At 48.1% G+C, this 27,014-nt stretch overlaps 1 protein-coding gene across 5 annotated transcripts in view; it reads right to left on the bottom strand.

The window, feature by feature from the left end:
* Window positions 1-27,014, bottom strand: part of HIP1 (huntingtin interacting protein 1) — a 170,163-nt gene that overhangs the window by 118,763 nt on the left and 24,386 nt on the right. Inside the window, exon 1 of one of the 5 annotated variants that reach the window (XM_059717346.1) lies at window positions 10,533-10,636. The exons of the other annotated variants lie outside the window; for them this stretch is intronic. Coding sequence (XP_059573329.1) covers window positions 10,533-10,541 — 9 coding nt within the window. The 5' untranslated portion in view covers window positions 10,542-10,636. Of the gene's footprint in view, window positions 1-10,532; window positions 10,637-27,014 lie in introns of those variants that run through there. 5 annotated transcript variants of the gene reach the window in all.

Here is a 27,014-nt window from a genome sequence, read left to right as displayed (position 1 = left end):
TTCAGAGGCCTACTGTGATGGGACCTCTCTGGGAATTCACCTTTCCCCCTCCTTGATTCTCTAGCACAGCATCCAAAGTTGCCAACAGGATGCCACTCAATAAACACAAACTGTGCAAGGTGTTGCACAGTATCAGCAGATGGGCTTTCATCAACAGAGCTCTGGCGGAAGTCACTAGGATTTCACGCTTCTCTCCAGAGCTGCTCTTGTGGGGTGTTGTTATATCTTACTGGCAGAAGTATCTTAGTACAACTGAACACACTGAGGGGTGAAATGCTATAGCATAACTAAATCCAGAATAAACTAGTACTAAATGACTGCAGTAACTAGAGTTACTGCACCTTAGTGCCACCCAACAGCTTTTTCATGATGCTGGCTGCGCAGTAGCGTTGTGTCACACTTTCTGCCACACAGCGCTACTATGCAGTAGTCATGGGTTACTGTGCAGTCAGTGTCTCGTGTAGGTGCAGCCAATATGTATAATTTTTCTTACTACTTGCTACTGCAAATACACTACTTTGATACTACTCCATACTTGGAGCTTCTGACCTCACAGAAGTGTGAGTTCTATAAGCAGTAACACTTCTTATAAACCTCACCCACTGTTAAATTACCAGAGAAACCTCCTGATCTTTTATCTTGGATCAGTAGAAATGGAGGGGACAACTGAATTTTCTGAAAATGTTTTCAATTTATACCCTAGTCTTGTTAGAGATTTTGTTGTTTTGATCTGAACTGACCTTTTGCTTGCTTATTTTCTTCTGCATGTAACTTCCATGAACCCTTTCACGGTTAAGTTATTTTAGTTATTGAGCTATTTTATTCACCTTGCCTTCCTGAAACAGAGCTGAAATGTACCCCCAATATTTAAAATGGAATATCCTCCCCCAGCCACATACACATACAGTAAACAATTACTGTGTTTACTTCTGATTTATATTCTGGTCCACTACCATCTAACAAGTTGACATCCTGGTCTGGCTAGAGTTAGAATCTGATATCACAGATTTATTTCTGCAATTTCCTCTGTGATACTGTGGTGGCTTAGCTTTATAAATGGAAACCAAAGATAAAATGAATTCCTCTTGACTCAGTAAAGGGTCATGCTGCAATACATCCAGCCTTGTGCTACACTCAGGCATGAACGCCACGTGCCCCCAAAGGTGGGGGGGGGGGCGGGTGGGCACAGTGAGCTCCCACAGGCGGTGGCAGTACTGTTGGTGGCGGGGGATGAGGGGGTTCAGCAGTTGGCGACCAGCCGCAGACGCTGCTGGCAGCATTGTTGGTGGCCAGTGGCGATTGGGAACTGCCCTCAGACGCTGCCGGCAGTGTCAGTGGTGAGGGGGTGGAGGGTGGCAAGCGGCAACTGCCCACAGGCACCACTAGCAACATCACTGGTGCTTTTTGCAGGGGGTGCACTGCCAAGCTCAGGGGGTGCACGTGCATCTGCGTGCACCACCTACGCGTCGCCAATGCACTCAGGATTCAGCCCTAATAAACTTACTAGTGCAAGTCCCAGGGATTTCAAAAGAGAACTAACAAAAAATCTGCACATTTCTGTACCAATGAAAAGATTCAATAAAAAAGTATTCAGGAAATCTTCACAGCATCCTTGGTTTATCCACTTTTCAGCAATACTTCTGGCAGACAGGATTCAAAACAAGGCATCAGAGGACAGATTTAGGAGCATTTGAAAATCCTATTAGGCACCTAGTAACATCTTTAGGCACCTAAATACCTTTGCACATCTGCCCCTTAGCCACATTTTCCTAAATTGAGACCTATTCAAGACAGTGCTTAAATAGGTGCCTAAGTGCTTTCTTAATTCAAGCCCTTTGTCCTTAGCACAAATCTTCCACTTGTACAGAAGACCAGCAAAGCTAGGTACCATTTAAATCCCAGTGAAACTCTTCACTACTCTTAAATGACACAGAAGACTTCGCTTGAATTTCACCCTGTTTGTCTAAAATTGCCCCATGCTCTCCTTTTTGAATAGGTTAGTTAGTCTGAGATCAGGTGCTAATCAAAGTCCAAGAACTTGTCTCTTGCAGATCCCCTAAAACAGAAGACAGAACGAATGCTCCAGCTTGCCAGAACTGCAAAAAATTGCTGAGTGTTCATGTCTGTGATGGATGTGGGCAAAACATCAAGGAACTTCTGACTCATGTGCTGTTATCAGCATTCCAAAGTGCTGCCTTCCCCAAGCCTGGGCCCCCCTTCCCCAGTGCCGCACACTGCAGGTATGGAATCCAATTATGTATTAAGACAGTCTTAAAGGAAGCTGCTTTGTCAATATACAGATTATTTACCAAAAAAAAAAAAGAAAAATAGAGAGACGATGCTATTATTGATCCTGGGCTATTTTTAGCCTCCTGTTGATTCCATGTGTTCTTGCTGAGAGTCACAACATAAGCTTAGTGAAAAAAAAAAAAAAAAAAAAAAAAATTGCTCAGAAGGCAGCTGGAAACAGGGCCAACACAAAGTTAGCAGAAGCTTCTGGATAGCAACTGTATAAAGGAGCCAGGATGAAAAAAAATGTAACAGAAAAGCAGATGGGGGCCGGGGGGGACAAAACAAAACGGAACTGCTCCTCCACCCGCGTAGTTCTGCTCCTATCACAAAAAGTCAAAGCGAGTCCCTGCCTTCATACAGGTCCAAGCAAATCCACAGAGCAGAAGATACAGTCAAAAGAGGGGATTCTTCACTGAAGTAAGCCAATGTATTACCTGGATCATGGGTTAAGAGGATTTCTTTTTAAATCTGTGTGTGTGTGTGTGTGTGTGTGTGTGTGTGTGTGCGTGTGCGCGCAAAGCAGATAAATCAGGAGCTTTAAGCTCCATTAAGGCAGGGGTAGGCAAAATGCGACCCGTGGGCTGGATGTGGCCTGCTAGGCCATTCTATCTGGCCTGTGGAGCCCATAAAAAAATTAGAAAATAAATATTAATCTGTCCCTGGCTGCCTGTCATGTGGCCCTCAATGGCTTGCCAAAACTCAATAAGCGGTCCTCCGCCCAAAATAATTGCCTTCCCCTGCATTAAGGATCTCCAAGGGCTCATATTTTCCAGGTACCAGTTTCCCAGTAGTAGGTGCTGTTTGTTAACTTTTCAGATTTTTCAAGGGGGGTCTAGCACAGACAGCTAACATGGAGGCCCCTTCATACCATCCTCTGCCCATATAACTCAGACCTTTCCTCCATGAGTGTGAGGGTTCAACTTCAGGAACTGTCAAAAAAGGGCCATATTTGTATCTACTTAACTTACAGTTTCTGCAATGTGGGTCCACTTAGCACTCAATTGGGAACCACCAACTCATTCCAAAATTTGATCCCCCCCCCCCCCAAAAAAAAAAAAAAAAAAGAAAAAACCACACTGAGCAAGAACTGTCAATTTTTAGCAATAGCTTCTGCCATGGAGAGTTTGCTATGGAATGAACTTCTAGAGGAAGTCAGGTGAATACATCTTTAGGTGCTACAAAACACTTTCTTCAAAAAAACCCTTTTCTCCATTAGACAGACACTCACAACACCAGTGACCCTCTTCTATCCATAAACCTGTACTGAATCAGGAGAAAAAATCTTGGAGTATCAAACTCCAAGACAGACGGGGGCTCTTAATTTACCTTATTAATTTTACAAGTTCCTGCTTGGCTCAGAGCACCTTGCCAACAGGAGATCCAGGGGTCAAAAAAATCCTGTGTGCTGCTCCCTTGCAGCATGGAGAATAATGCGGCCAGACAATATGGCAGTGTGATTTTTGCTAGACCTGACATGCAAATTGAGCAAGTACATACTAGCAGAAGCAAGAATAACATCAAAACCATCACACTTAGCCTCAAGAACATCACTATAACATCTATATACAAACCACCATCTAGTATTTTCCAATGGAACAGTGTACCTGAGAGTAGCACGCACAAGTACAGCCTTGTGATCAATGACTTTAACTCCCATAATACAGCATGGGGATATGATAACAACAACAACAACGGCATCCTAGTAGAACAATGGGCAAAGACCAGCAACCTGACACTGGTACAGGATGCTAAACAACCCAAGTCATTTAACTGCAGCTGCTGAAGAAGATACAACCCAGACATAGACTTTGTGAGCAATGGAATTAGCCAGATGTGCAAGAAAGCAGTGCTGGAGCCCATACCCCACATCCAACATCCCCACTATAAGTATCAAGCTAGGCTCTACAATAACCGTGCAAAACACTCCCTTCCACAGATGTTTCAACCTGAAATAAGTCAATTGGGCAGCCTTCACAGAGACAATGGAGGAATCATCCAGGGACCTAACCATGAGAATTATAACAATTTTGTGAGGGGCAAGAAGAGACGTGCCTGCCACTCCATCCCAAGGGGCTGCTGCACAAGATATATCCCTGGTATGTTGAGCTCAACATCTGATCTGTATGCTTTCTATAAGAAAGCCATCTTGACCCCCTCTCAGAATCCAATCCTACACTGGGAGAAATTCTAACAGACAGCATAAAAGTAGAGATACAACACCTGGAAAGAGATGATTGAGAACACCAATCTGACACAACAGCAAGAAAGGTTGAGTGACTACAAGAAAACTAGGAGGCAACAATAATAATTTAGCATGAGCTATATCAAATGTTACTGCAAGCAAAGTGTAGAACTGCTCAACAATGGGAACCACTTGCACAGAAGAAACACTGGAGAACGCCATTGCTGTGTTATACTGCCTGACCAACAACCACCTAAAGACCTAACCCATCCATTTACTATGGAGGAACTGATAGTTGGCATAGGCCTACTGAAACATGGGAAGGCAGTAGGAATAAATGAAGTACTCACTGAGATGATACAACACCTAGGACCCCTTACAATGCAATGGCTCCTCGATCTATTTAACTCATGCATGATGAGTAAACAAATACCATCAGTATGGAGAAAGACAAGAGTCATAGCTCTGCCCAAACCACAGAAAGGCCTTTCATCACCAAAGGTCTCCCTCCTCAGTTATAGACTGATCACCCTCCTCAGCATTACCTACAAACATCGTATCTTGCAATGAATTTCATCCTTGGTAGATTCTAAACTTACACAAGACCAAGTGGATTTTTAACCAGGTCAATCCTGCGCATGCCATCTACTAAACCTTACAGCACATCAAAGATGGCTTCCAACAGAAGTTGATCACCAGTGCAGCATTTGTTGACCTATCTGCTGTATAGGATACTGTCCAACACTGCATCATGATCCACAAACTGTACCTCATGGCTGACAACTTAAATCTAAGCCAGACCACCTGCTGGCAGCATCTGTGGGTGGTTGCTGATCACCGGTTGGCGCTTGCCACCCCCACCCCAGCTGCTGACAGTGCTGCAGCTACCTGCGGGAGCTCAACGCCGCCATGCTCCCAAATCAGGCAAAGCAGCCTGTGTGAGGCCCCGTCCCTGGACGTGAGGAAGCTGGCAGTGGATAAGGCAGGGCAGGGGCGGGGGTGGGGAGGGTGCCCAGCGGCCGGAGGCAGCGGATTCGGTGGGGGGAGGTGCTGCTGAGCAACCGGACGTGAAGCCAACGGCAGCGTGGAGTTGCTGCAGCCTCTCCGCCCAGCTCTGCGGGGCCCCCCAAAGCATGGGCTGCAGGGCAGTTGCCCCAATTCGCACCCCACCAGGGATGGCCCCGATTACTACCTAAAGAATTATCTTAAACTCAATCCTAGTGAAACCCAAATCTATGCTTTCCATCTGAGAAACTAGGATGCAGAACCACATCTGAATGTCACCTGGGGTGACCAGTCTCTTGAACATCAGAAACACCCAGTCTACCTAAGGGTAACTCTGGACCATACACTTAGTTATAACAAGCACATATTAAATGCCAAAGCCAAGGTCAAACCATGAAACAACATTCTGTGTAAGCTCACAAACTCCAAGTGGGAAGCACAACCATCCACCCTATGCACTACTGCCTTAGCGCTTTGTTTCTCTGTAGCTGAATATGCCCACACCACCTGGGGATGCTCGCTCAAGTCATAGTAAACATATTGACACAGGCCTAAACGATACATACAGAATTAACAGGCTGTGTAAAATCCACCCTGCTCCCCGCCTATATGCACTATCTGGCATAGCTCTTCCTTACATCAGGAGGAAAGTAGCTGGTGACATTGACCAGCAGATAGAAGGGTCAGATGACCACCACTTGCTATATGGACATCAACCAACACACCCTCATTTCTCATTAAAAAATAGCTTTTTTCCCCCTCTACCATACCATTGACCACATCACCAGAATCAGCCAGAACTACCCTCTGGCAAAAAATGGGAGAACCTAGGCAACAAAGTTGTTGAATGGAGCCAGTGAGGAATTACTGCCAGTGAGGAGTTAGCATCCAGCTCCAATTACAAATGGTATACATGGCAAAGCCTGCACAGATTGAGTAGGTCTTGGCAGATGCAAATTTCTCATGAAGTCATAATGCCCCTACATAACCAAGCAATGTGTTTGTCAGGAGAAGCAAGCCATGCATGATCTCCTGAAATGCCCTGTAACACCACAATGTATCCCACAGGATCTGGCAACACCAACACCAGAAGCAGAGGCCTGAGCAGAATATTGGGAGCAGACTCTATAGAAAGTTTCGACTGGAGACACAACAGAAATAGTAGTAGTAGATATAACACTGCACACTGGAAGGCTTGGATATCATGTAGGTAATCACTTGCTTATCCATTCCAGAAGCCATTCTTATATCTCTTATTCTGCTACCCATGCAAGAGAAACCAGAGCATGGCTACTCGTGCTTTCTTGGTTCTCTGGAATGTGAAATCCACTCTCACTGTCTAGGAGCCATTTCTAGTCTTCCTGTATAGATAGAACAGTCTTCCTATTACTATGTTGAATAGGGAATGGAAAATCTCTACATGCTATTCCAGCACCATGTGTCTTTACCCACCATTCAGAATAATATAAAATTAGGGTTGGAATGGACATCAGCAGGTCATCTAGTCTGGTGTTTCTCAACTTGTGCGTTGCGAATCAAAAGTTCCAGACTGCAAAGGGCTACTTGGGGCTGAGGGAACTGGAAGGAGGGCGATCAGGCAGGCAAGCAAGCAGCGTAAGTCTATGGGGCGAGGGGGGCCACAGGCAATGCATTGGGGGGCAAGTGCCCCCCAGTTGTGTGCACTCACAGCAGGCATGGGGCTGCAGCCTGGCTGGATTGGCACAGACAAGAGCCACCTCTGCAGCCCAGAAGACAGGACCAGGTGCAGGAGGGCAGAGCAGGGCAGCAAGACTGCACGAGGAGTAATGACTGGGGTAGGGGGGTGGGGAGGAGCGTACGCTGCCCTCACCTCCTCCCTCTGCCTCCACTCTGCTCAGGCTGTAGCTCTACCCTGGAGGAGGGGTGGGGTGGAGGGCAGCACAGGTGGCCTGAGGGGAGCAGCAGCAGCCACGCCATGGCAGCAGGGTAGAGCCATGGCTCGGTGTGCAAGCAGCTGGTGGCAGGAGGAGGTAAAAGCAGTGCACCACCCTGCACCCCCCCCCCCCCGTTACTCCTCACACTACTGCTGGTGATATGGCTGGCATGGGGGTCCTGGTGGTGGCTGGGGTGGCAGCAACAGCAAGTCTCGATGCCCCGCTCTAGGTCCCGTTTACTGGACTGCAGGCAGTTCCTGCCTGTGCAAATCTGGGCAGCCAGCAGCTCCATGCCCACTATGGGAGCAAACCGTCCCCTGTCTCACACTACCACCCCCGTCCCACCCATTGGGGGACTGGAGCCTGAGGGCAGCAGGTCAGGAGTGAACAGAGCTGGGGGAGATGGGGGTGGTGGGTTGGAAGTGAGGGGTACCAGCAATTTGCATTGTGCAAACTGCACAATGATGAATGTCACCTGGGTGTAATGGAGGGTCACATGTTGATATTGCTGTTAATGTTTTCCTGTTGATATTGATTTCTAAAATTAACTGTTGAGCTGCTTTAACTTGCAGTATTTAGTGAAAAAAAGAGAGGGAGACCCAAGAAGGTCCAAAGACAGAGTACCTGAGTGTGGGACCTGGAGGGTCAAGAGCCAGGGACTGAGAAGCCAAATCAGGGGGTCTATGGGCTCAGAGACAGGGTAAGAGCTGGACCAGGGGTCTGGGTGCCCAGGGAGAGGGTTTGCGAACCTGACCAGGGGGTCCAGGTGCCCTGAGAGGGTCGACCGTGGGACCACGGGGGTCTGAGGGTCAAAAGGGGCCAAGTGAGTGAACTGAACTGAAAATGGGTCCCCATTTTCAAGAATGGGAGGAAGGAGGACCCGGGCAACTATAGGCCAGTCAGTCTCACCTCCATCCTTGGCAAAGTCTTTGAAAAAATTATCAAGGCTCACATCTGCGAGAGCCCAGCAGGAAAAATTATGCTGAGGGGAAACCAGCACGGGTTCGTAGCAGGCAGATCATGCCTGACTAATCTAGTCTCTTTTTATGACCAGGTTACGAAACGCCTGGACACAGGAGTAGGGGTGGATGTCATATACTTAGACTTCAGGAAGGCCTTTGATACGGTATCCCACCCCATACTGGTGAACAAGTTAAGAGGCTGTGACTTGGATGACTACACAGTCCGGTGGGTGGCGAATTGGCTAGAGGGTCGCACCCAAGTCGTAGTGGATGGGTCGGTTTCGACCTGGAAGGGTGTGGGCAGTGGGGTCCCGCAGGGCTCGGTCCTAAGACCGATACTCTTCAATATCTTCATCAGCGACTTGGACAAGAGAATGAAGTGTACTCTGTCCAAGTTTGCGGATGACACAAAACTGTGGGGAGAAGTGGACAAGCCGGAGGGCAGGGAACAACTACAGGCAGACCTGGACAGTGGGGAATTGTTAGGATTAAGCCTCACTAAGGCCGGTGGGCAGCCTCCATTAATCAACCTTTGATAATAAGAACAAGGCATGGTGGACGAGCAATCTAGGGAAAACAACATTAGAATCCGAGCCAGGCAGGAGCCACAAGACCACCAGGGGGTGTCACGGCCACCCTGTGGCCACAAACCTGTCACAGACACTATATTTGCCCTTTTCCAATTATCTGGGACCTCTCCCAATCACCCCAATTTTCAAAGATAATGGCCAGCAGCTCTGCAATCACATCAACCAACTTCCTCAGCACCCTTGGGCACATCACGTCAAGCTTTTCTAAATAGTCCCAAACCTGTTCTTTCACCACTGTTGGCTGCTCACCTCCTCTCCAAATTGTGCTCCCAGGAGCAGTAGTCTGAGAGCTGACCTTGCCTGTGAAGACTGAGGTGAAAAAGGCATTGAGTACTTCAGCCTTTTCTGCATCATGTCACTAGGTTGCATTCCCCATTCAGTAAGGAACCTACATTTTCCCTGATCTTCCTCTTCCTCAACAGTTGCCGACATACTTGCAGAAACTCTTCTTGTTACCCTTCACATTCCTTGCTAGCTGAAACTTCAGTTATGCTTTGGCCTTCCTGATTTCATTTGTGCATACCCAAACAATGCTCTTATACTCCTCCCTAGTTGTTTGTCCAAGTTTTTACTTCTTGTAAGCTTCCTTTTTGCATTTTAGCTCACTGAAGTGTTCGTTACTAGGCCAAGCTGGTTTTCTGCCATACTTGTTACTCTTCCTGCACATCAGGATGTTTCATTCCTGTACCCTTAATCAAGTTTCTTTAAAGTACAGCCAGCTCCCCTGGATTCTTTTCCCCCTCTGACTGGCCTCTCAGGGGATCTTACCCATCAGTTCCCGGAGTCAAAGTCTGCTTTTCTGAACTCCAGGGTCCTTACTCTGTTGCTGTCCTTCCTTCCTTTCCTCAGGATCCTGAACTCAATCATCCCATGGTTGCTGCTAAGTTATCATCTACTATACATTCTCCACAAATTCCCCCATTTGTGAGCAGCAAATCAAAAAGAACCCAGCCCCCAGCTGGCCTCTCCAAGAATAGCACCTTATAGGGCATGTGAGTTAAGAAATTACTCACCTATATTGTCAACTTCAGGGCCATGTGCATCACTGTTCTTGCCACCTTCCTGTGGCAGGCCAGTAGGGGATGCTCCTGTGCTGAGCCACCCACCTCACTGCACCCGACCACCTTCCAGGCTCTGAATGCCCCGCTGGGGGCACCTCACGTCTAGTCGACCCCCTTCCTGGAGTACACCCACTAGCCTGGGGGTAGTGCCGCCACCACCTGGGGTCTGGCTTGATCCTGGCACTGTGTCCCCCGGGAAACACAGGCCCAGTAGTCTTTGAGGGTACTCAACCCGTTTCAAGATCTTGGGGTGCTTCCCTCAGTCAGAAGCACAAATAGTGGTCTCACTTAGTCAGCCAAACCAAGCGGACCCCAAGGCATAATCTAGCCCCTCTCCCAATAAGTCTCTCATGCTAGGCACAAAGAAGAGCTTTATTGGTTACAAGGAGTAGGTTTGGAATAGGGTACAGGGTATAGCAATATCAGAGACATCCCATAGAGCAAACAGGGTGGCTGGGTAGCCTTTGATCATGCATCTGAGTTACTGCAAACTATATATCTAGTTAGATCTCGGGTAGCTTACTCACGAGTATCATCCAGAGGCAGGTGGAGATTGCCTCTGGAGGCAGGCAGTTCTGTGATCATGAGTTTCACGAGAGAGCAAGTTTCAGATGGTCCGGCTCTTCTCTCGCTGAGTTTCCATTATGGCTGCTGCACCTCCTCCTGGGTAGTCTTTAACTTATATAGCCCTTATGACCTCATTTACCTGGTCCAATGGAGGCCAGCACATGTTGGCTGCCAGCCAACCAATTTGAAATGCATCACTGGATGCTGGGCAGACTGGCAGGGTCTCTAGCCCACCCCAGGTCAAGCTGGCATTGCTTAAAACAATAGCCCCTCACCTAGGTATGTGATGCCAGTCACGTAGGCAGAGGGAGCAGGTTTCCCCTCTCCCTCAGGAATGTATCCAATTCAGGCTCCCTAAAGAGATGGGATGTCTGGCCTCTGCAGAGCCCATATTAACCAAATTGTCACAGAGCAGAGTTTTTGGGGAGAGACAGCGGTGGCATTCTGCGACACTCCCCCCCCCACCAAAAGCTTGGCCACATGGCTTCACAGAGCCGTGGGTATGAACATGATTTTTTTAGAAGGGTTACCTTTTACACCTAAAGAAAAATTACACAACACATTAGACTGGTCATAACAATAATACACATAGAATATCGAAACACATTGGGGAGCTCCCATGCCAGACCTGTCTCAGTTGGGCTTAAGTCCATCTGACCCACTACCCAGTGTCCTTTCACGACAGGGCATCTGCGATCACATTCTGGCTTCCCTTGATATGTTCAATGGTGAAGTTGAACTCCTGACGCTGCCAGGCCCATCGTTGAAGCTTAGCATCGGTGTTTTGCATTGTCTGCAGCCACTGAACTGGGGCATGGTCTGAGAGGATGGTGAACCGCTGCCCCCACAGATAGGGCCTCAGCTTGTTCAGCACCCAGACGATTGCCAAACACTCCTTCTCAATGGATGACAGGTTCCGCTCCCAAGGGATTAACTTCTGGCTTAAGTAAACCATGGGGTGCCAAGTCGCTTTGTGCTCTTGTAAAAGTACAGCTCCTAGCCTTGAGTCAGAGACATTGCTGGCTACGTATAAGGGTTTATCATGGACAGGTGCCTTCAGAAATCGGTTGTTTGATCAGGGCAGCCTTTAGGATGTCAAATGCTTCCTGGCACCCCTGCTTCCAGACCACTAGGATCAGGGCTGCCCTTCTTGGTCAGCTCGTGTAGGAGAGCTGCTGTCACTCCAAATCCATGGACAAACCACCTGTAATATCCAGCCAGGCTAAGGAAGGCTCTGACTTGCTACTTGGTTTGTAGGGGTGGCCAGTCTCTAATGGCCTCGATCTTGTCCCACAAGAGAGAAATCTGACCTCCACCCACACGATGTCCCAAGTATACCACTTCAGATAGTGCCAACTGGCACTTTTTGGCTTTTATGGTAAGACCAGCTTGCTTGATCTTATCTAACACAGTGGTCAGATGAATCAGGTGCGAGTCAAAGTCCTGACTGAAGATGGCGATGTCACTGATGTAAGCCATGGAAAACTGCTCATATCCTTGTAACTGGTTATTAATCAGTCTTTGAAAAGATGAGGGAGGGTTGCGCATACCGAAAGGTAAAACTGTAAACGCATATAGTCCCACAAGTGTGGTAAATGCAGACTTGGCTATGGCGTCTGGATCCAGTGCCATTTGCCAGAATCCTTTGGACAGAGCAAATGTAGAGATGATCTCGGCTGGGCCCAGACAATCAAGTAAAGAGTCTGTCCTGGGCATAGGGTAAGCATCAGAGGTAGTAATAGCATTCAGCTTCCTGTAGTCCACACAGAACCGGATGGACCCATTCTGCTTCCGGACAAGTACCACTGGGCTGGCCCAGGGACTCACTGAAGGCCGGATTACCCCTAACTCTCTCATCTCTGTGATCTCCCACTTTATTGCCTGCATCACCTTCGCATTTACTGTGTACAGTCTGGACTGGATAGGGGGATAGCTGCCTGTGTCTGTAGAGTGTATTGCCAGGTTCGTTTTACCTGGTTTGTTGAAGAACACTGTCTCAAAGTCCTTGAGTGCTGCAAATTGCTTGTCCTTGTCCTGGGAAGGCAGATGATCTGGCAGGAAGAATTCTTCTATTCCTGCCTCTCCATCCCAGTCACCATACATGACAGGCTCCTCTGGGTCCTTAGGTGATCCTTCTACTGAGGAAATCCAGAATACCACATCACTTCTATTAAAGTATGGTTTAAGCATGTTCACATGTACTTCCTTAGGCTTTTTGTCCGCCCCACTCCTGGTCACTAGGTAAGTCACACCATCTAGACTGTCCAGAATGACACGGGGACCTTCCCAAGCTGCTTGCAGCTTGTCTGTCTTTAGTGGCAGGAAAACCATGACCTTATCATCTTGTTCAAAGGTACGCAAGTGAGCCTTTTCATCATACCAGACACTTTGCTCTCCTGGGCCTGGGCCAGGGAGTCTTGTGCCACCTTCATCATGTCAGTTTGCTTCTGATGAAAGCTGAGCATGTATTCTACCATGGAGGTCTTAGTGGAAGAGATTTTCCCTTCCCACTCTTTTCTCACCAAATCAAGAGGGCCCCTAACTCACCTTCCAAACATCAACTTGAATGGTGAGAACCCAGTGGACTCCTGGGGCACCTCCCGGTAGGCAAAGAGCAAACGCGGAAGTTCCTCATCCCAGTCATTGGGGTTAGAGTCCACATAGGCCTTTAGCATACCTTTCAAGTCGCACTGAACCTTTCTACAAGCCCATTTGTCTGAAGGTGGCAGGCTGTGGTCTTGAGGTGTTTCACCCCACAGCACTCCCACAGGTACTTCATCACCTCTGCCAGGAAGTTCCCACCCCTGTCATTCAGGATCTTGGATGGAAAACCCAGCTGAAAGAAGATCTTGGTCAGGGCTTCAGAAGCTACAGGTGCCCCGGTGGAGGTCAAGGCAATTGCCTCCAGGCACCGAGTTGCAAAATCCATGAGAGTCAGGATGTATTTCTTCCTTCTACGAGTCTTATGCCTCAGTGGGTCCACAATGTCTATACCCACTCTTTGGAATTGTTGATCAATGATAGGGAGGGGCTGTAGGGGAGCCTTTCTCTTGTCCCCACTTTTGCCCGTCCACTAGCATGTCTCACAACATCTGCAGGAGTCTGTCTCATTCTGGGCAGTTCTGGGCCAATAAAAGCTCGCCTGCAGCCACTGGCATGTCTGTTCCCTGCCCATGTGACCAGCACAAGGTAAATCATGAGCCACAGAAAGCAACTGGTGTCTGAACTTACAAGGTGCTATGGGCTGGCGACAGGGCTCCCAGGTCTCAGCATGGTTCTTCAGTACCAACAACTGATAGAGGAATCCCTTACCCCAGACCACCTGTTACCTCTTATCTGGGGCGAGCTCTGTCTCTTGCTCCTTAGTCATCTGCCAGAGTTCCTCCAAGCTGGAGTCCTCTAGAACCTCCTGCTTGAACTCCTCTTGCCCAGCTAAGCAATCACCGGGGAGTTCTGATGCTCCTGTAAGGAGGGCACCTTCACCCTCGGGGATGTCCTCTAACTTCTCCCTGAGAGGCTCCGTTTCCTCTGCCACTGACTGACTGGACTCCTCCCTGGGGCTGTCACTTAAACCAAGCTCAAGGTCGCTAGTTTCCTCAATGGCTGGTTGCAGTCAGAGGAAGTCTCTTCCCTTCTCCTCCTCTGCCTCTGCAGCCAATTGGGTGACCAGGCCCTGGGAAGTTTGCACTCCTCCTGCCTTAGCCTTTCTGCTCTCTTGACGAGTCACCACATTAACACGGTAGGGCTCTAGCTCTAGGAGGTGGCCCTCCTCCCTTTGCAGCTATTCTAGCTCCATAATATCACGTCCTACCAGGATGGGGACAGGAGCCCCTTCCAGCACACCCAGTTCTATCCCGCAGCCTCTCCACTCGATGGGGAGATGGGTTACTGGTACCTCGAAAGGCTGGGGCCCTACCCCTTGTATGGTAAGGGTCCTCCCTGGGACTATATCCGTGGGTGCAACAAGGTTGGCATTGATTAATAACACACTGGCCCCTGTGTCCAGTTCCCCAACAAGGGTTTTACCATTATCTTAGTCTGGTGGGTGGCTGTCACCTCCTCTGGGTTTGTAATCCTGTAGCAACAGGTACGCCCGAGTGGCTTGGGTCTCCCTCCTCACTGCTTACTTCTGTTGCATGTTTGATTGGCTTGGGTTTGTTGCTTAGCTTTGGGCAGTTGGGTCTGATGTGGCCCAGCTCCCCACAGTTACAGCAACCCCTCTTTTCTGAATTGGGTGGCTTGTTCAAATCTGGGGCCACCTTGCGCTCAGCAGGAGGTGGCCCTCTTTCCCATTTGGGGCCTGGCCCTTGCTTCCCCACTTTGTGGAACCCCTTCTGTCCCTTCCCAAAGTACAGAGGCTTCTTGTCCTGCCCCCTCACAATTTAGCAACAGATGGTCTGCAATTTCAGTGGCCTCTTGGATGGTTTTGGGGGCCCGGTGTTTGACTAGGGTTTTAATCTCCTTCGGACAGCAGTGAAACAATTAGTCCAGTGCTATGAGGTTTAGTACCTTCTCTCTAGTGTCAGCCTTGGCTCTGTCTGCCCATTTGAGGAGTGAATCCCACATCTGGGCCGCAAACTTGACTATTGACTTCCCCGGTTGTGGGATAGCATTCTGGAATCTTTTCCGGAAATAATCTGGACCTAACCTAAACCTAGAACACACAGCATTTTTAAAGGCATCATAGTTATCCGCTGATTCCAATGGCAGGCTGTTCAGGACAATGGACATGTCACCCTCAACCAGAGCAGCCATGTGTTTCATAAACTCTTCCTTTGGCAACTTCCATCAGTGCACTTGGTTTTCAAAGTTCCTTAGGAACACTTCAAGGTCATCCCATCTTTGTAGTGAGAGAAGACTGGAGTATTCAGTCTGGGGGTGCAGCTGCTGCTGGCTGGGTGCCCGCGGTTCCAGCATTCGATTGCATCTGGAGTACTGTGAGCTCATACTTACACTGATGCTGAGCCTCTCTAGCTTCATGCTCGCGCTCTTCCTTCTTGTGCTGGCACGGGGCCTCTCTAGTCTCATGCTCACACTGCCTCCTCATGCTGGTGCTGGGCTTCCAGCTTCATCCTTTTCAACTCTAGCTCATGCCTGAACTTGCATTCTCGCTCCTCAGCTTCTAGCTGCAGCTGGTATTTCCGGAAGTCCCACTCAAAGGACGGCCCCTTGGAGCCCCTGATGGGTTCTGGATGGATGCGCAGGGGTGATCTTGTGACCTGGTCATTATCACAAAGGATCTTAATCAGGTCTTCTCTCTTTTGCTCCTTCCTCACTGGAAGGCCTCTCTCTTTAATTATCTCTTTCAAGTTGGCCACTGTCATATGGTCACACTCGTCAGCCATCCCAGCTATCTACGCTGTCCAGTTGACCCGATGCCAAATTGGAGATTGTTTGCTCAAAGATTTTCAGTGACTCTATTCCCTTCCCCAAATTATGCCTTCATAACAAGTTGTTGGATCCCACCTCTCACACCATGTGTGGCGGGCCAGTAGGGGATGCTCCTGCACTGAGCCACCCACTTCACTGCACCTGACCACCTTCCAGGCTCTGTGTGCCCCACTGGGGGTGCTTCACATCTAGCTGACCCCCTTCTTGGAGCACACCCACTAGCTTGGGGTATTCCTGCCACCACCCAGGGACAGGCCTAGTAGTCCCTGAGGTTACTCAACCCGCTTCCAGATCTTGGGGTGCTTCCCTCAGACTGAAGCACAAATAGTGGTCTCCCTTAGTCAGCCAAACCAAGGGGACCCCAAGGCATAATCTAGCCCGTTTCCCAATAAGCCCCTCTCCCAATAAGTCTCCCATGCTAGGTACAAAGAAGAGCTTTATTGGTTAAAAGGAGTAGGTTTGGAATAGGGTACAGCAATATCAGAGACATCCCATAGAGCAAACAGGGTGGCTAGGTAGCCTTTGATCATGCATCTGAGTTACTGCAAGCTATATATCTAGTTAGATCTCAGGCAGCTTACTCACAAGTATCATCCAGAGGCAGGTGGAGATTGTCTCTGGAGGCAGGCAGTTCTGTGATCATGAGTTTCAAGAGAGAGAGCAAGTTTCAGATGATCCGGCTCTTCTCTCACTGAGTTTCCATCATGGCTACTGCACCTCCTCCTGGGTAGTCCTTAACTTATATCAACCTTATGACCTCATTTACCTGGTCCAATGGAGGCCAACACCTGTTGGCTGCCAGCCAACCAATTTGAAATGCATCACTGGTTGCTGGGCAGACTGGCAGGGTCTCTAGCCCCCTCCCAATCAGGTTGGCATTGCTTAGAACAATAGGGAGCGTAAGCCCCTCACCCAGGTATGTGATGCCAGTCATGTTGGCAGAGGAAGCAGGTTTCCCCTCTCCCTCAGGAATGTATTCAACTCAGGTTCCCTAAAGAGATGGGATGTCTGCTCTCTGTAGGACCCATATTAACCAAATTGTCACGGAGCTGAATTTTTGGGGAGAGACAGAGGTCCTTCTACAGCATGTTTTGGTAGTAAACAGCTGGGAACAAGGCATTCCTATGCAGGCTGTTTTACTTGTCCCTGGACATTATTTCTGAAACTCCCATCAGCTGGCATGAATTCTCAATCATCCCATTTCCTAGGAGCCCTGGGAGGTTTGCCTTAGATAAAGCTTCTGTCCAGAAATCAATGTCCCCACTTTGGCTTCACTTTTCCACTTTGTAATCCCTCCACAATTGGATTATTGCAATAAATTATTCAGGAAATATTCAATAAAACATAGTCTCTATCAATTTCCTTTAAAACCCCTGAATGCAGACTCAAAGGCACTATCCATTTACTGGGGATGGGAGGGGAAAGTCTCACTGCAGATTTCGTTTGGACTTGAAAATGAAGGAGTGCCTGAGGCTATTTCTGCCTAACAGTCCAGGCTAGCAGGCCTCTTCAAAGAAGTGCACTGAACACAGTAGCTTTGCATTCACTTTCGGGAAAAATTTGGTGTCAAAAGTAAAAATATGGTGTCAAAATTTACAAAGAAGAGGCAGACTGAAAAATGATCCTCAAATCATCACTGTTTGGTTTTACTTACATGGCAATTGTTGGGTTAAATATAAATATGCATGTAAATTTGGTCCATTTCCTTACACAGACAGCAACCCTTGCAGAGGTCTCAAGCTAGACAGTCACTAGGCTGCTGTGTCTCACTTGGTCAGTGCACTCTTAAGCATCTCTTGGCTTGAGTAACCTGCAACATTCCCTTTTTTTTTTTTTTTAGCTGATCTGGCACACTTCTGAGGCATGTGTTCTTGGTCAGTTGTCCCTTCAAGGAAATGGGATTCTATGACTAGCTGTCTTCAGTACCTAGTATCGGTGCTGATGCCCCCAAGTTTCTCAGCTGGCTTAAGCCAGTGCTTTTGTTCCACTTTGGCTTGCAGGGGTCCAAAAACAAACAAAACAAACAAACAAAATCACTCCTTAACTTGAGATAACACAAGATGCACAGTTATAGACAAAACAAACAGCTGTACACATTTTCCTGCTTGATTTCCTCACCACTCTTGTTCTTAGGGGCTAGGTAAAAGTCCCTGAAAAATCCAGGATCCTTCTCTCTTGCAACACAGCTTCTCCTTCAAATCATGGTATCCTAATTCCATGCAGTTTCCTCCTTTATTGGCTAGTTCTGCAGTTACAAAGATACCTCTACTGTACTAGCCTGCTCATTTGCTCTTCGCCTTATATGACTTCTCTTCCACAACATGGATTCTTCCTAGTGTCCTCTCCTTCTCCAAGGGCTAGTACGAGACCTTTCATCTTATAACTTCCAGGCCCCTTTCTCTGATGCCCCTCAAAGCAGCCTCATCTCACACAAGATAACGTCTTGCTTAGTTTCTTCTCCCTGGTGTTTAAATTTGAAATACTGGTTTCAAATGTATTGCCCTGGATGGAGCCATCTCTGAGAAGGCATAATCTGAATGGACAAACAATATTTTAACTACCTTTTATTGCTAGTTCTGAGCCAGGTGCAAACTTTCTCCTGTCATCTTCTGTGAACAAAAAATAGCAGAAAAGCAATCAAGTTCCACATTTAACATGGGATTTGAGTACAATACTGATATGCATCTCCAATCACAAACTAAATTCATAATGTGTATGGAGATTCTGCTAATCATCATTTTAAATTAAGGCAAGTACAAAAAAAATGGTTTAACCTAAAAACCAGTTTCCATTACTAATTTGGTCAGGGAAATGCTGTGATACCTGTCGATTGCCAGTGTTGCTTGACAAGTACTCTGCTCCTGACAGCAAAAGGCTAAAAACTGCATGAACTGGGGCCTATGCCAGGCAACTTTTGCAATTTTGGAAGCAGCAATAAAGGGTGAGAAAGGCTCTTGCTCTTGTTTAAAACTAACAGGCATTGGGAGAAGTACTTACATAAAACAGGTAACATTTCAACCCCAGAAAAGTTTCCAGTTTTAACTATATTAAAACTGAACTAGACTGGATGGCTCGGCTCTGTCAGATCCATCCTGCATTGCAAGAAGAGAAGATGGGAGAGAAAGAGAGGTTGACACAAAGTCCCACATACTGCAGTGTGACATTCCCCCTTGAGTCCAAACTCTGGATTTTGTGTGTGTGTGTGTGTGTGTGAGTTCTCAGTTGGTCTAATAAAAGGTATCATTTTGGAACCAAGAGTTCTAAATTTTTGTATTGCAAATAGTCACTCACTATTTCCAAGGCAGATGGTTTGAAAAGGCAGTGCAGTCTGGCAGGGAAGAGGGGGAAAAGAAGCCCCATGATGCCCCAGCAGGAACTGGAAGCAGGCAGGAAGAAGGAGCGAGAAGGAGAGAAGGCAGAGCGGGGAGCAGGGGGACTAGTATCCATAGCCTAAGAGGAAAACAGGGGCAGTCTAATGACTCATCAGTTAAGCAATTAGCTGCTCCTTTACAGGTGCTTGCTCTGTACCAGTGCAGAGCTTCAGGTGGGCTGTGGTGTCTGACTCGGCTTGCCTCCTCCCCCCACCCTAGCCCCAGCCAAAGGGGGACCTGGAAGCCTGTGCCTGAGCGGCTGTGTTATTGGTTAATCATTTAAAAGATATAATTAAAGGAGATTAAACAATATATTTTTAACAATATTTACATCCCTAGTCTTCAATCCATTCAGTTTCAGTCATCCTTTACTGGCAGAACTATGAAAATATAATGCTGCCTCCAGTACCTTACATGTTCCAGCGTTTTTGGTTGTAGACGTGTTGGTCTAAGGACATAGTCAGGCAAGGCGCTTTGGGTAGATGTGATAGACCAACTGAATAGTTGGAAAAAAGTTTTTTTGCAAGTTTTTTGTAAGCTTTTGGGTGCAATTACGCTTCTTCAGGCATAGCAAGTCTCTGCTGTTCTGAGACTCCAAGGAATGATAGAAGCTAAAAGTGTGACAGGATGTAAGTGAGAATGTAAACAGGTGAAAATTAGGAAAACAAAAGGTAGAGCTGGGAAGGGAAGGGAAAAAACAAGTGGGGTGGGAAGCCAAAGGTAAGTAAGGGAGACTCTACTGTAGTAGTTTTCCAAAGTAGAAAAGAGGCCATCTGGGAAAAAGTAAATAGCTGGAAATTAGGAAGACAAAGATTAGAAAAGGGAGGTGGGGAGGAGGGGATAAAGTGGGGAAAAGAAAAGGGTAAAAGGTCAGGTCTGGCAGGTACCTGGTGAATCAAATGTCAGGCAGGTTATAATGTATCATAAATTCAATGTCTTCATTAGGGGTGCAACAATAAAGATTTTTTGGGCTGATACCGATGACTGATTATTAACAAGCCATATCAGCCAATAGCTATCCAATTGTGGATATGCAGCCCTGCAGCTTGGAGAGCAGCATCTGGCTGGTAAGTCTGTTGGGAGGGAAGGGATGGGGGTGGGGGGGCAGATCAAGGCCCCTTGGGTGTGGGAGGGAGTGGGGCGGAGCCACTAGCAACTCATCTAGGGGAGAAGCTCCTGGCATTGCACACGCCCCCAGGGGAGCCATGGGGACACATGCCCCCCCCCAGATGAAAATTCTTGTCTTTGATAGATTTTTGGTATGCATTCATTCTGGTGCGCAGTTGTTTGGTTTTTCCTACATATCTCCACCTGGGCATTTGGTACACTGGATGCATTAAGAGGGCTGAGTTCTAGCCTGCAGTTCTTGTTGGGAGCACTTTGGGGGTGGGCAGGGAGCTCGGTATGAAGAAGTCTTACTTTAATTGTAAATAATTTCATAAAGAGGATACCTATATGCCCAGGGGTCAAGTGCTCCCTGCGTTGGCCCTGGCAAGCCAGGTAAAGAGATGGTGTGTGCACGCATGTGTGCTGCTTGGCCAGCAGGGCTGGAGGGGGGCAGGGGCTGTGGGGCAGGAGTGTGGGGCACCGGCAGGGCTGGGGGGGCAGGTGGCTGTGAGTCCGGAGTGAAGGGCACTGGCAGGGCTCGGGGAGCAGGGGCTTAAGAGTGAGGGGCAGAGGCAAAGCACAGGCATATCACTGCCTCCCCACAATCATATTTGGTCAGCAGGCTGCGAGGGATCAGGGCTGCTGAGAATGAAATTGATGGGTACTTTCATTCTCTGCAGGGTCAGGAACCTAGTAGAGAAGCCCCCCGGGAGAGACCTGCTGCAGCGGTATGGCAGACAGCCACCTCCAGAGCCAGGGCTACTCGTGCTACCACAGTGCCAGCTCCCCAGGTACAAGGCTCTAGGGGCTAAGCTCAAGGAGACTGGGGCACAAGTAGTTTTCTCTTCTATTTTTCCAGTGAGCAGACGCAGACAGCACCACGAGGCATGCATCGGTGAGGTCAACTAGCAGCTTCAGAGCTGGTGTTACCAGGCGGGCCTTGGGTTCTTGGACCATGACCCATATTTCCACACAGAGGACATGGTCGGGTGGGATGGGCTTCACCTCTCTCCAAAAAGTAAGCATGTTTTTTCTTCCAAGCTGGCAGATTTCATACAGCAAGCTTTAACCTAGGTTTGCCGGGGGATGGGGATGCAGAGGAACATGAGGACACTTTGCCGTCAAGGCAGGTGAGGCGCGCAAGTAGTACCCAGGTAAGTGACAGGGGTCAGGGCAAGTTCAGGAACAAGGGGGCAGCCCGTGCACCTACAGGAGGCCTCACATGCCTCTACACAAATGCTCGAAGCACGGGGAATAAGCAGGAGGAACTCGACCCGCTGCTAGCTAGCAAAAACCCAGACCTAGTAGGGCTCATGGAAACCTGGCGGGATTCTACCCATGACTGGGCAGCGGACATCGAGGACTACAGGCTGCACAGGCAAGACAGAGCAGGGAAAAAAAGGTGGGGGGGGTGTAGCACTCTACATCAAAGAGCAATACATGTCCTCGATGATCAGGATGGGATCAGAGGAGGGGCAAACTGAGGCGCTCTGGGTAAGAATGCAAAGGGGTATTGGGGAAAGGGACTTGATAGTGGGCATCTACTACAGACCACCTCACCAGGCAGGCGAGCTGGACTTGGAATTCTCAGGTCAGCTCATGGAGGCTGTAAAGTCAAGGGATGTGGTTGTCATGGGTGACCTAAACTACCCTGACATCTGCTGGGAGGAGCAGTCAGCCAGGTCTGACCACTCACATAGGCTCCTAGCCAGGATACAGGACCTCCACCTAACCCAGGAGGTGCATAGTCCCACCAGGGGAAATGTCTTGCTGGACTTGGTCCTTGCCATAGGCGGCAACCTGGTCAGGGGTCTGCAGGTACTTGACCACCTGGGTGACAGTGATCATCATCTGCTGGAATTTACTATCCAGCACAGGGTGGTGAAAGCAAGCAGTAAGGCAAAAGTCATTGACTTCAGGAGGGCCAACTTCAATGAGCTACGAAGATTAGTAGGAGTGGCATTGGGGTCTTGCAGCTTCAATGAGATGGGAGTCCAAGATGGGTGGTTGCTCCTCAAGGAGACGATCCTCTGAGCTCAAAGGGAGTCAGTCCCAATGTGCACCTAGGGGGGCAAGAGTACTAAAAAGCCCCCATGGCTCAGCAAAGGCATCCAAGAATGTCCGAGGGCAAAAAAGGAGGCGTACAAATAGTGGAAGCAAGGGGCTATCACCAAGGAGGATTACACCTCCGTTGCTCATGACTGCAGGGAAGCTGTTAGGAAGACCAAGGCACAGATGGAGCTAGGGCTAGTGACCAGAATTAGGGATAAAAAAAAGTTATTTTTCAAATACATAGGGAGTAAGAAGAACGGACCGGGTAATGTGGGGCCCCTATAAGACAGGCCTGGCAATCTGGCGTTTGCAAGAAATGAAAAAGCTGACCTCTTTAACGAATTCTTTGTCTCCATATTCCTGAACAGGGACTGGGTCATTTCCCCCACTAGGATTATGGATGGACCCACGGGAAGCACTACCATGCCTAGGATCAGGGATGACCTAGTTAGGGAACTTTTGGAGGGTCTGGACATGTTTAAATCAGCAGGTCCAGATGCTCTCCACCCGAGGGTACTGAGGGAATTGGCAGGGGTTGTAGCGGGGCCCCTGGCACAGCTTTATGAGTGCTCGTGGGGCTCTGACTGGGTACCAGAGGATAGGAAAAGGGTCAGTGTGGTCCACATTTACAAAAAGGGGAGAAAGAAGGACCGCAGCAATTATACGCCAGTCTGTCTTACCTCGGTCCTTGGGAAGACCTTTGAGAAAATTATCAGGAACACATTTGCAAGGGCCCAGCAGGGGAGGTAATGCTCAGGGGCAAGCAACATGGGTTCACTGAGGGCAGATCCAGCCTGACTAACCTGTTTTCCTTTTATGATCAGGTCACAAAGTCCATGGATGAGGGCATCGAGGTGGATGTCATCTTCCTGGACTTCAAGAAGGCCTTTGACACGGTTTCCCACCACATTCTCTTAAAAAAACTAGGTGACTGCAGCACTGATGCCTACACAGTCAGATGGGTGGCAAATTGGCTAGGTGGTCGCACCCACAGAGTGGTGGTGGATGGATCGTTTTCAACCTGAAGGGATGTGGGCAGTGGAGTCCCCCAGGGCTCAGTCCTGGGGCCTGTACTGTTCAACGTCTTTATCAGCGATCTGGACGTGGGTGTGGAAAGCGCGCTGTCCAAATTCACTGATGACACAGAGTTGTGGGGCAAGGTGGGCATGCTGGAGGGGAGGGACAGAATCCAGCTAGATCTAGACAGGTTACAGAGGTGGACAGATGAGAATAGGATAGAATTCAATGCAGATAAGTGTAGGGTACTGCATCCAGGGAGAAGGAACCAGCAACACAGCTATAGGCCAGGGAACACCCTTCTTGTCAGCACAGTGACAGAAAGGGATCTTGGAGTCATTGTTGACTCCAGGATGAAGATGAGCCACCAATGTGAGGAAGCGGTCAGTAAGGCTAACCGCACCTTGTCATACATCTACAAATGCATCACAAGCAGGTCCAGGGAGGTGATCCTTCCCTTCTATGTGGCATTGGTCAGGCTGCAATTGGAGTACTATGTCCAGTTCTGGGAGCCGTACTTCAGGAGGGATGTGGCTAGCATTGAGAGGGTCCAGAGGAGGGCCACTCACATGGTCAAGGAGAAGCGGGTCAGGCCCTACGAAGAGAGGCTAAAGGGTCTGAATCTATTCAGCCTCCACAACAGAAGGCTGAGAGGGGATCTGGTAGCCGTTTACAAACTCACCAGGGCAGGATCAGGGCAGAAATTGGGTGAGGCTCTCTTCCCCTGGGCACCACCAGGGGTTACTAGGAATAACGGCCATAAATTGTTACAGAGAAGGTTCAGGCTGGACATCAGGAGGCATTGCTTTACAGTTAGGGTTGCCAGGCTCTGGAATGGACTCCCAAGAGAGGTGGTGCTCTCTCCTACCTTGGGGGTCTTTAACAGGAGGCTGGATAGATCTCTGGCTGGGGTGTTATGACCCCAGCACTCGTTCCTGCCCAAGGCAGGGGGTCGGACCTGATGATCTGTTTAGGTCCCTTCTGACCCTAAGCACTATGGAACTATATGACCCTCCCCCGCCATCCCAGGTATCTTCTTTTTGTTGCTGGAAATATGGTAACCCTATATTAGACCAACTGAGCAGCTGAAAAAAAGAAGTTTTAGGCAAGCTTTGGGTGTAATCACCCTTCGTGAAGTAAGGTGACTGTACCCAAAAGCTTGCCTAAAACTTTTTTTCCAGGGAGGAGAATGACTTTCTAGAACAGAGCTGGAAATTGCCTGGCTGTAAATAGATTTTTTTTTTGGCATCATTTGTGCTTACTTGACAGAATATGCCTTGTTTGATTGCTAAAAATTGCCACATTGGAGGCCTACCTGCTGCCAGGAAGACAGAATAACCACAGAGGATCCAGGGTGGGGTACTAGGTAATTCAAGCAAAACAACCAAGGTGGAAAATATATATAAAGAAAACTGTTTCACAGACCTTAAGGCTGCCTGTTTTCAAGCATCTAAATTCTAAACTAGGGAGTCACGATCAGGAATCTGCTTAAAGGAAAAGATTCACTCCAATGCTAACCCCTAAGTTTGACATATTCTATAAGCAAAACATTAACTAAAATGCATGAGACAAAACGATATGCTTTAACACTACTGCTGAAGAAAGGAACAGAAAATGAAAACCTGCTAAGGGTATGGAAAACACACATATGCCATCCAACAGGATGTGGAAAATGGATTAGAAACACTGTGACTTTATGAAGTCAGGGATTTAAAACTGGGTTCCATTCACCAATCTCTAAAGAGACGGGAGGACTGCTCTGATCCTGCGAGTGCCTGGGATCATTAAAAGTTCTAAAACTTCCACTGTCTGTAAGCTACTGTTGTCTTAGAGAAATGCATGAGTGCCCCAGCACCAGTCTTCAGAGAGATAAATTAGATGTGCTGCAGACAAAAGATACAGAAACTACCCAAATGTTGCCTAAATTCTTGAAATAGTCTGAGAACTAGGTCTATGCTATTAAAAACAAATTACCTTAGCTTCTGGATATTTAACTGCAACACAGACAGTGCAATGGGGTTCTTTCACATTTTCTTTTTAATTTTTCTGATACACACTTACCCATCTACATCCTTCTCCCTAGATGTCTCTAAAATTGCTTTGCCTCCACATGCAAGAAAGAAAGTTTATTCGGCAATATCTTTTATTACAGGGTGGTCAATTAGTTTGGCTAGAGGGCTACTTAATGAGTTTTGGAAAGCTGTCGAAAGCCGCACACAAAATCTTTCAGAAAATATCATTTTAAACAAATTATAGATAAAAAAACAAATGATATACTACAAATCAAACATCTACTATAACACATTTTAATCTTATTTTAAAAATATTTGTGTCATGATTTATGGGGGTTTTTTAGTAGTGTACATAAAGGTGATTGCACAATAGCTCTAAATAAAATGTTACTCCTGTACATTGTGGGTGGTGGTGGGGGGGAAGGGAGTGTGAGTGTGTGTGTGGGGGGGATGCACATGTGTGTGGGGGGCTGCCCACACGCTAGGTTCTGTGAGCTGCTCAAGGGTGGAGAGAGGGAGGAGGGGAGAGGCACACATGCAGCAAAGCTCACCCAGGCAGTGCAGGTACAGACCACCACCCACCATCTGGCTCGCAGTGCTCCACATGGAGCCAGCTCAACCCACTCTCACCCCAGACAGCCTGCACTGTACTTCTACCTTGCACCTGTCAATGGTACTGGTCTCAGCCCTGGGCTCAGCCTGCATACACAACTTCTAGGAAGGGCTTCCTTTCATCCATTTGGCCACCTGCATGTGGCTGCTCACTATGCCAGGCAGGCAGAGTGGGTGGAAGGTGGCTGGGAGCTGAAGCTGAAGCCCCACGTGCTGGGGCAGGAACCACTCAGCTGTAGTCTTCCCCCAGCCTGGCTAGGTGTTTGATGCCCAGAGTGGCACAGCAGAGGCAGGAAGAGGAGGAGCCACTGGAGGCGGGGTGGGGAAATGAGCAACCAATGCCAGACAAGTTAGTCAAATGGTATTTGAAGGTACTTATCAGTGCTTATCCAGTACTGTCTGATTGCATAGTTTATTTCCTACTGTTGTTGTTGCTATTATTATTATTATTATTATTATTACTACTACTACTACAGGTGTATCTAAACTTTGCCTAATGACTTAACATTTTGGCAAATTACCAGGAACCCAGTGATCATATTTAAGATAAGATAGTCGAAAGAGTTGGTGGTGGTCTGCACTACACCAATTAAACCCTACACACTATGAGTAGCAGCATACAGTGCACCTTCTCATAATGAATGACCAAGCTATTCAAATCAAAATGGAGCATTACCAGCTAATAGGGATGCACCAATATAGATTTTTATAGATACAGATAGATGATTTTTAAAGAGGCACATTGGCCAATACCGATCCAATTACTGATACCAGCCTGGCAGCGTGGAGAGCTGCCTCCAGCTGGTAAGGGAAGCAGGGAAGAGGAAGGAAAGGGAAGGGAAGGGGCATGGGGGGGCAGATCAAGGCCCCTGTGGAGAGG

The sequence above is a fragment of the Alligator mississippiensis genome, chromosome 14 (assembly GCF_030867095.1).
Source record: "Alligator mississippiensis isolate rAllMis1 chromosome 14, rAllMis1, whole genome shotgun sequence".
In the NCBI taxonomy this organism is placed as follows: domain Eukaryota; kingdom Metazoa; phylum Chordata; order Crocodylia; family Alligatoridae; genus Alligator; species Alligator mississippiensis.
This window is presented reverse-complemented; position numbering and strand designations above follow the sequence as displayed.